At 38.9% G+C, this 10,425-nt stretch overlaps 1 protein-coding gene across 1 annotated transcript; it reads right to left on the bottom strand.

The window, feature by feature from the left end:
* Positions 1-698: 698 nt before the first annotated feature.
* On the bottom strand, positions 699-9,715 carry parvg (parvin, gamma). The gene is made up of 12 exons (XM_070907930.1): positions 9,652-9,715; positions 8,255-8,319; positions 7,503-7,605; positions 7,192-7,335; positions 5,943-6,058; positions 5,777-5,832; positions 5,657-5,691; positions 5,482-5,543; positions 4,656-4,724; positions 4,416-4,517; positions 2,368-2,440; positions 699-925 (listed from the first exon to the last, which is right to left on the bottom strand). Exons 1-12 carry the CDS (start codon positions 9,713-9,715, stop codon positions 852-854), a joined length of 963 nt encoding a protein of 320 aa, XP_070764031.1. The 3' UTR covers positions 699-851.
* Positions 9,716-10,425: the final 710 nt, after the last annotated feature.

Raw genomic sequence — 10,425 nt, forward strand, 5'->3', positions numbered from 1 at the left:
GGACACTTCGACATGTGGACAGGAGGAGTGGGGTGGCAGTGGTGAAAATGCAATTTTGCAATTAGTCAAATAACCGACAAGTACTTGACAAACAGGGGCTTTTGGGGCCCTGGGGCACTTTGTCTGGTTGGTAGTCTAACTTTGAATCCACTTGTCCTCACAAAATAGGTGGGTTAGGGTTAGGTGCTGGAGGCTTGGTGACGTAGTGACTAGTTGCAGGGCTAGTTGTCGAGCTAACCACTAACATGATTGCTAGCCGCTAACATACTGCTTGCCAGCCACAATAGCTCGCCAACTCATTCTTTAACTAGACAAACATTTAATAGGGTTTCTCTAAGAGACTTATTTGTACTATAGAACTGACCACACACGTTTTTGTTTCGGGGGTTTTCAGCAGTTTATACTCCGTCAGAGCAGGGTTATATACAAGAGGATGGTGCAACACAGTTGATATGAAAGCATTTTCTGACTTTGGCTTCAGAAGTGTCAAGATCGTTTGCTGTTGGTCAACAGCGCAAATTCACATGTCAAAGTTCTTCAAAATTAAGCTCAATGAGAAAGGATTAACTTTGCCCACATGAGTAAATCCACACCACTTTTGCTGTCATGATGCTGCTCTGACCATGCTCTTAGACACTGGTATTGTTGATTATGTATGACTTTTTAAAGCAACTTAAGCTTCTTGCACTTATTTTAAATTAGAACATCAGCAAAAACTCAATTAGGGTCGACTGTACCCTTTAGATAATATACAGGATGTAAAACACTTTAGAAACAGAAGAAACCAAACACTCCACCTATCTCCAGCTCTGTTTGTATTCCTGGTTGTTGAGCTCCTCTTCACTTGTCTGTCACTTCCCTTTGTGCTTCTTGAACAGAGCATACAGGACCTTCAAGGTGGCAGTAACGTCCTGAGAGATGATATCTGTCAAATAAGCCACAGGAGACATTTAGTACATATTTACAATGCACCAACTACCAAGCCACCGAGGCAGTGCAGACACAAGGATGCTTTTACGAACATTAGCCAATAACTATTCTCACAATCCATCCTAACAGGTCATAGATCAGGAGGACAAAAACAAACAACATTAGATGGAAATTTAATCAATACATCCTTGCTGAGTTCCCAACAAAAATTGCTGTCTGTTGTGAGATGCACTAACTGAATGAAAGTGGCATAAAGATCGACTCCAGCACTGGCTAACCTAATTAAATGCACGCAGCACTCTCCCTTTTTAGACCCTGAGTGCTGGGATTCTTCATTCCATCACAGCAATTATGCCGGTAATTAAAAAGACTCTAAAAATGAATTAAATTAGCCACTTGCTACTGGCTTAGATTAATTGTGCTGGTCCTTACATTAACAGTTATCGTGTTGAGGATTTACTTCACAATCACAGGGTATATGGCCGGCAGGTAATATGGTGGGGACGTTTTAGTGATCGTGAAAGCGAGATTGAAGCTCAGAGAGAACACAGAGCAGCTTGTCAATAATGGATCTGCAGGGAAGTGAAGTAGATCCATTTGCTATTGATTGATTGTCACGCTTAGACAAGACGGTAACTCACTGAGTCAGTCACTCTATTTCACTCTTCTCTTATTTGAGTGATTTACTCCACATGGCAAAAAGTGGACACCCAAACATTGCACCCATATGTGAACATTACAACAATTTCAGAGCACAGATACAATCAGAATATTTCTAGGATCTGTCTGATAACTGGGTGGCATACAGTAGCAGCGCTCATGAATACAGATAACATATCTTCCTCCAGACACACACACACACACACACACACACACACACACACACACACACACACACACACACACACACAGTAGATACAGCCATAGCGGTGAGGTTAAATCCGTGTGTCTATCAGCAGGCACCAGAGTGACATCGTCCCCTTGAGACCATCTCCCTCGCTGCTCCTCTCTAAATGGATGATGATGACCTCGGACTGAGCCAATCATCCGCAGTGATACTCAGCGAGACACGAGTCGCACTCATTCATATTCCGCAAGCAATTTCATCTTTCCCTCCAAAACACTGTCAAACCCACACTCCACCGAGCAGTGGAGATGAACTCAAACTACTGGAACGATCCCCCTCCTTGCCTGACTTACAAACAGATTTCGGTGTTTCCCTGTCACACAGATAAATGCTCCTGATAGAGGATATCATCTGAATTAGTTTGACATTGCTGTCTTGGAGCTCCAGTGTTTTTCTTTTTTTCCCTGTTGCAATCATTTTACTCACAGGCCTTCTGTTTTTGTTTTTTCATCCTCTGTGCCTGGCATATTAAGTAAAATCTGTAGTCCACAAGGCAGAAGTGTATATTGAACTGTGTGTTATTTCCTCACCTTGTGGATCAACACTGGACACTTGAAGGCCTGTGTCATTAAGGAGGTCCAAGGCCAAGGTCACATTGTGAAGCTGGGGGTCAAAGAGAAGAAAATGACACAAAATCCAGACATTTCATCTAAATGAGTCATTTGATATGAAATTCTGTTGTCAAATTTACACCTACTATTGGAATTAGCCCACCCTCTGTTAAAACCTTTACTAATATCTCCATATGTGTGGTGGTATCTTGTTGTTGCTATAGTTATTTTTAGCTGCTATTACTAACTATTCATTATACTCAATGATACTTCAATAATTAAATATGTAACTATGGTTAAATTAGATAATTATTTAGTTTTAAAAGTAAGTTTCTACACTGACACCAAATCTGGCTGTGGGGTGACAATAAGTCTTGCCAACAGTATCAAACAAGTTGTTGCCTATTATGATAAAAAAAAAACTGGAAAAATGGCAGTACAGAGAGGTAATGAGACATGGCAAATACATTTTAAGTGCCATTATTCACCATGTCTAAAAAAGATAAATTATTTTTTTGAAGTAATACTAATAATAATTATCTGTTTTGCCAAGAGTTAGATGAGAAAGATTGGTACCGCTCTCATTACTGTGTGTTAAGTATGGAGCTAGAACAAGGAGGCAATTAGCTTAGCCTAGCATGAAAACAGGAAGTGGCACACAGTTAGTCTCCATTTAAAATAAAAAAAGAGTTTTGAACTTTGGACAAAGCCAAGCTAGCTGTTTTCTGCTCCACATCTTTACGCTAGGCTAAGCTAGTGCTAGTTCTAGCTGTGTACTGTAATACAGACACGAGAGTGGTATCGATCTTCTCATCCAACTCTTGGCAAGAAAACAAGTAGAAAATGTATTTCCCAATATGTTAACTTTTCTTTCCTTTAACAACATGAGATCAAATATTTTGATGGAGTAAATGAGCTGATAAGCATTTGGTTCCCTCATTAATTTGTGAACTAGAGTGAAATCATGTGACTGACAGATGTGAATTATCTCTACATTGGATGGACATTTAGTACACTGAATGCACTAAAATGTAAACACGTGTGAGTACTAATCACTAATATATATACTAATATATAGAAGACCCTTTTACATCTGATGGCATTTTGGCTATGATATAAAGATTTACAGTGTTTTAATTCATCAGTAAACAATATATATATATATATATATATATATATCACTTTTGCATATTTGTTGAGATGTGATGATTTTATAACAGTCAAATTCAATATTTTGGCTATAGAATACCTGAATTGTGGCTAAGTCATCACACAGTTATAAACACATTATAATCCCATCACAACTGTGTGACATAATCTACCATAATGTGGATCAAGGCTAAAATATAATGTGTTTGTCACCAGAGGCTTTTTAGTTTTCAAAGTATCCAAAAAGTCTAATATGGAGTGTCATAGTGTCTTTTCATATAGTAAGTTATTAATGAACTCATCACATCTGTGATAAAAGAATCATAACTTTTTCATAGACTCATCCTATTGCTTCAAGTAAAGTGAGATCAAAGATATCATTATAAGTGACATGACACAGTAGTAATTATGCATCTGTTCTTATTATGGAATTGTAAAATATTAATTCTATAATATCATATATTGTAATAGGCATGATTTGGGATCAGGTTTCAGCTCATTATCTACTGTGCTCTTGCGGGAAATTAAATGAACTCATTAGAAATGGAAAAAACTGTGTTATGATCTTAGTACTTCTGAATGCAGTTTGTGTATATCTACACTTTCACAAAATATCAGTCTAAAATGAAATTAATTCTAATTGAAATTGGTCATTTCTCTTTTGACCGGTTGATTTTTAATTATAAATACATTACAAATTAAACCCACATCATCTGTAAGCATCTACAGGCAGAATAATGATGATGATGATGATGATGATGATATACTATTAAAGTTAAGTGTTGTGTGTGTCCCTGTCCAGTGTTAAGTTATCATCTCTCTGAGGATGCACTTCCCTTACTAATGTGTCAGGCGTCCATGTTGAAGCCATACTGTACCATCTCAGAGTGATTGACAGGGGTCAGGTTGAAGTCATGGAGCGGGATGAAGAAGCCTTCCAGCTGTCCGATCAGCAGCAGCAGAATCACGCCGTCAGCAAACTAGGCAAAAAAAACACACAGGACATTGGAGCCCATCCAAGGAAAGTGATATAATCTCAGGGGAAGCCATCAATAAGTTTTTCACTGAAAGCTTGTCAGTGCTCCAAAACAGTGTTCAGCTTTTCTTTTTTTTTTTACCTGTTTGTCCATATCAGCCACCTGCAGACCCAAGGTTGAAATATTGTGGTTGGCAAAGTGTAAGATGGCCTGAAAATGGAAAAACAGCTTCAGCTTTCAGCTTCTTAAATGTGAGCTTATTCTAATTCTGCTCTGTTTTACATCTTCGTAAACTGAATATTTTGGTGACTGTTAGACAAAAAAAAAGCAACATCACTTTGGGCTCTGAGAATCTTTTTGTTCGAGTTAATTTGAGATTTATGATTTTTTCCAGACATTTAATAAACTAAATGATGAATTAAATAATCAAATAATAATCAAAAGATTGTTTGATAACAATCAGTAGTAGCAGCCCTACTTGAAATTAGAGAAGAAACATTTAGTTGATTCATCGATTTATTGATCAACAGAAAATTGATTGGCAACTATTTTGATAATCAATTAATTGTTAAAGTCTCTAATAATTTATTATCTTTGGATTTGTACAGTTGGTCAAACAAAAAGTAATATGATGGCATTCCCTTGGGCTTTAGCAGCTTGTGATGCATATTTTTTTTCATGATTTCATGACATTTTATAGAAAAAGATAATTTACAGATTGATCAATATACTTCGCAAATACTACAAAGTACCAGAAAAGCATTCCTTTCCCATTTGATCAGTACTTATTTCAGTCATACACTGCACAAGTGTGCTTATATGTTGGTTTCTAGTTAAGGCCACAAACAAATCATATTTATTTATTTCCTCTCTTAATACCACGACATCTGCTCTTTCACTGCCAGTGGCAATGAGAGAGTTAACTCCTAAAACTACCTCAGCGCTTCTCCTCCTCTCCTTGTTATACCTGCTTCACCGTGTTGACCTTGTGAGCTTCAAGCTTCAGCAGTTGCTCGATGGGATCTTCCCCTGGGTGACAAGACAGCCAGAAAAAGTATGTTAAAGTCGTCGTAGACTGTAATGCTGCTTCGATGACATTCAAGATGTCACATCGGCTCAACCTCCGACCGCTCTATACTCACTTTCAGTATTGCTGAGGGAGTCTGAGCCTGCGTTGCTGTTGAAAAAGCCCCCAAAAAAATGAGGTGAACTCTGCGTTTTTCTCTCATCCACAGAATCACACGGGACAGCAATGTGCTCACCTTTCCTCTGTCAGGACCTCCGTCTGTACATCTGATTTGATTCCACCTCTGCTGACCTGGATGAAAATTAAAGTGAACCAAAATTGAGCAGCAATTCCACAAGGTGTGTTTGAGATGGGATTTGGTGTAGGAAAAAAAAGGGGAAACAGCTCGAGCTGAAACTCACTTCCACAAGTACAACTTCAACCTTCACATTCGGTGGCAAATCCAGTTCAGGCTGGAAACATCTCACCATGGCAACCAGCAGATGAACAGTAGCCAGAAGGTCTTTGTTGTGGATGACTGACAGGCAAACAGCAGAGGACAAAACACACAAAAAAAACAACTTGCACTGATAAGACAGAACTCACCACCTCCCATTATGGAAGCCAAGAAAGGCCAAAATGATTTAAATCTTACACCTAACTTTAACTTAATTACTACTGAATACTTTAAATCATAGTCCTTATGATTTTTATGAAATCAAACCATGTTTTTGATACTATTTATGGTTGGCATTTTTCTTTTAGCAATAGCCATTTTATGTATGTATACATTGTGTTGTTGCAGTACCTCAGCTTTCATTGTTAGTGGTGGATTCTGAAGAGGTCAAAACTCCAGTAACACATACACAATAAAGTTTATACAAGTGTTGCTGGAGTCTTGACCTCTTCAGACTTTTCCCCCTCTTCATGTGTCTTGGAAGTAGGTGAAGTTGTGCCAGAAGTCCCTACTATACTTAGTGGCAGAGTCCGCCATTCTTGTGCTGGATTCAAATTGCCTGCATCCCTACGCACAAGGGATTCACAGGAAATGATGCAGCATGTAGTCCAGCATTACTGTTTCTAACTTTATATCAGAGTCATTGTTTACTGTTCATTCCCCTTGTTATAAGTTATTGTTAATGCAAACCGAACATCTCCTGCTGCTGTGGCTTCACATTAAAAGCACACAACTTGCGAAACATGGGGTATCACCGAGTTTAGTGCTGATAGAAAACAAGACAATGGGCATTTCTGACGGTAACCACGGTAACCTCAGGTGTCGCCAAAGCAACCAGAAATGAAGTCCTAAGGATTACAAGTTTTAAGTTGGCATAAAAAAAGGTCAAGATTCAACTCAAGTCAAAAAATCAGGATGCTCATATTGGACATCCAAGGACAAGCTATCGAGCCTGTTAGGGAAGCAAAGCGTCTTTCTTTGCTTTCCTAACCCAGCACCAGGGAAGAAAATTAATCCACCAATTTGATTTAAACAGAACAGCATAATGTCAGTCCATTTTATCCCCAACAAAATCTCCCCTCACAGTTGGTGTAAGCAAACATGGCACCCTTGAGCTAGCACCAAATCCTGTTGTAATTTAAAGTCGCTGCCAGAACAGAACATTTGTTCACTTGTTGCTTCGTTGTTGAAGCCCAGTCAGCTGCATGACTCACGTTTGACGTTCCACTTGATCCGGCTGCTGTCCTGCAGGCCCAGTCTCTTGTCCAACTCCTCCAGGATCACTTCCAGCTTGCGGATCTGAGCGGTGCTGGTCAGTGCTATCTCCTCCACAGGCAAGTGCACACCGGCTAACCTGGCTGCGTAAATCAGGAAAATCTTCAGGTTACAGTTTTACTAGCAAGGACAGCTTTTAGTTTAACTAAAAGGGGAAACATTTGTTAGTTTTCATCTTCTAATTTAAATAATGATTAAGTGGAAGTAAGGGATTGATAAATCACAATCATACAAATGTGTTTTAACTCACACAGCAGGTGATGAAGCACCAGTCCATCATACAGATCCTCCTCCAGGCTCTGAGCCACTATTTGCTCCGGTTTCAAAGTGCTATTGATCCAATAAACCAATGTCTACCAAAACACAATTCATCACACAGTCAGATACACATCAGACATTTTCATCTTCTTGCATACATTTTTCTGTTACCAATGTGCCAAATGAAAAACAGCATGAAACCTCGTTTTTTTAATTCTCTCCCTCACTTTTCAGAGATAATATAACCCTGAAGTAGATGGAAATGATGATGACAAATACAAAGTACTCCCCCAAAATAACTGATATTTAATTTCTTTGTCTTCCCAACTCCCAACTGAGTTATTTATTCATTCATTGCCACTTGCATGAAGCACTTGTGCTGCTATCTTTTCCAATCAAAATGTGTTTTAAAGTCAGATCCAGCAGACTCTGTCGACTCCTCGCCGTGACTCTCTGATCCGTCTCCCATCACCTCTGATAATTATGTTCATTAAAATTTCACTGATCCTTCCACATCTCTCTCCCTGCATCAGATATTATTCATGCTCTTCACTGCACACATACATGCAGGCTCTGTAATGTATTTCCTGTGTAGCATTTATCTCCAGCCCTCTCAGGACACACACTGAGTCTTGGATCTGTGGTAGTCCAGGATGGTAGTCTTTGATGTTTCGGTAAATGTGGAATAGGAGACAGAGATTCAGACAAAGGTTTATATATAGATAGCAGGAAGTAATCTCTTACCTCCTTTAGCTTTTCAAGTTTGGGATCTTTTAAAGACGTTGGCTGAATGAGCTTCCGCTTCTCTCCTGTGTGAATATATTTACAATCTGCATTGGTCAGATAGTATTTCTTCTCTATATTTTATTTATTAATAAGGCAACGCCCCTGTTTGCTCCTTAACTACAATACACACACATACAGTGGTGGAAGAAGTACTCATACCTTTTACTTAAGTAAAAGTAAGAATACCACTCAAGTACTGTACTTGAGTAAATGTACTTGGTTACACCACCGCTTCACATATGCTTTACATGTTTTGTTTTTTTACATTTTTGAATGCATGCCCTACATACACTTTTGGATGTATGTTTCCAAATGTTTCAGGAAGCCAATGGTTTCCCTTCCTTTCCGATTCAGTATAAAAATCAATTAGCAGAGTCCTGAAACTTGCATGAGCTGTGTCATAAATCACACTGAACATTTAGTCTGTTTTCTGTCCATCTTACATTATTGTGGCGTGATAATGCAGTTTAAATCTGCTCTAATCAATATTTTTATATTAACTACGAATCAAATGACTATGTGACATGTGAACGTGTTGCTCAGAGACAACCACAGGGAATTATCACCAGGCTTTTTGGTGTCTTTGTTCTGTCCATTGTTCTGGTTTTATGCCATCAACTTTACTATTTGTATCCACTCTCAACGCTCTCAACAGAGTTGTTTGCAGATGCATTCAGCTGTTTTCAGATTGAAAAACACCCATAAACCCACCAAACAGCATACAGACACAGTTAGCAATTAGGTGGTGTACATAGTGGAGCATTTAGCACCTAAAGAACCAGATATTTCACCCAGGAGGTGGTGCAGACCAGACCACAGCTCAAACGAGAGTGAATACTGGACTTATATTCATCAGGTGGCCAGAAACATGACTCTAAATGAATGTTAATGTTGCTCCGTGTCTGCTGGATGTGTAAATAAGCAACTGTTTGCTGTATGTCAATGCTGGCCCAAAAAATTGTTATTGCAGTTTTAATTACAGATTGATTTGAAACGTCTGCACTGCATTACCTCATAACGATAATGTTTGAGAAAACAATGATGCAGACTTGATGTTCATTGTGAGGGATTACACTACTCAAGCCTGCAAATGGATTTTCATAACAAACGAAAATGAATGGAAACAGATGGTTGCTCAAAAGTATAAAGCAAATATATACAAAAAAATACAAAAGCATAGTATTCAAAATGGTTGACTGTGGTGTAAGGGATATGTAATTCATGGGAAATAATCAAAAACATGCAAAACTACTGGAATGGTCCTTTAAAGTGTGAGTATTGTATGAAGATAACTGTGAACCTAGATGTACAAATCATGATTGACTGACTGAGAGTGATTGATTTTGCACACATACCCTGAAAAGACTCAATGTCCACAGTGTCTTCCTCTTTGTGATACTCAAAGATACCTGCCTCCATCGCTTCTCCTCAAGGTGGGATATTCACCACCTGTGGACAAAACCTGCAGAGGAGTCAATAGCTGAGAAGAAGTGCTTAAATATAAACCACAGACATCAACATCTTTGGCAGAAAGTCTCTCTCTCTCTCTCAACAGGGGCTCCTTGACCTTATTGCTCAACTTCCAGCTGCTGCAGGGGAGTTACTCGCTGGCCAGCAGGGGAAGATGCTGATTGCACTGCCAGGAAGTTGTGTGAAAATCTTTTCAGGTACAAATAAAAACAGTCTTGTGCTCAGTTCAACTACAGTGCATTTTTAGAGTTGTTAAAAGCACTTTTTAGGGAGTTAAAAAGTTTCTATAAACACAGAATCCAACTGAGCTGGTCAAAAACCTGTCGAACTGAAAAAGGAAGATGTTAAGTTTCCTCACTTCCCTTTCTCTTTTGCAGTGGCACACTCAGTACTGCAGATCTGCACCTCTCCCTCTAAACGTTTTGAGCCATATGGTCTGAGACAAAGCACAGCAAACACATAAAGTAACAAAGTCTGACAAAACAGACGTGACCTGGAGCGTGTCACACTTCAGTTTCCTGGATCTGGAGAAGAGAAAAGCCCCGGCGAGCAACTTTTCTTTTCCTGTGTTTTATGTGTGTGTGGCTTCCTTTTCCTGAGGTTGACAGTTGACTTTCAAACAGGGTAATGAACAAAAAGTGTTTTTGAATACTCTTACC

The sequence above is a fragment of the Enoplosus armatus genome, chromosome 6 (assembly GCF_043641665.1).
Source record: "Enoplosus armatus isolate fEnoArm2 chromosome 6, fEnoArm2.hap1, whole genome shotgun sequence".
NCBI lineage: Eukaryota > Metazoa > Chordata > Actinopteri > Centrarchiformes > Enoplosidae > Enoplosus > Enoplosus armatus.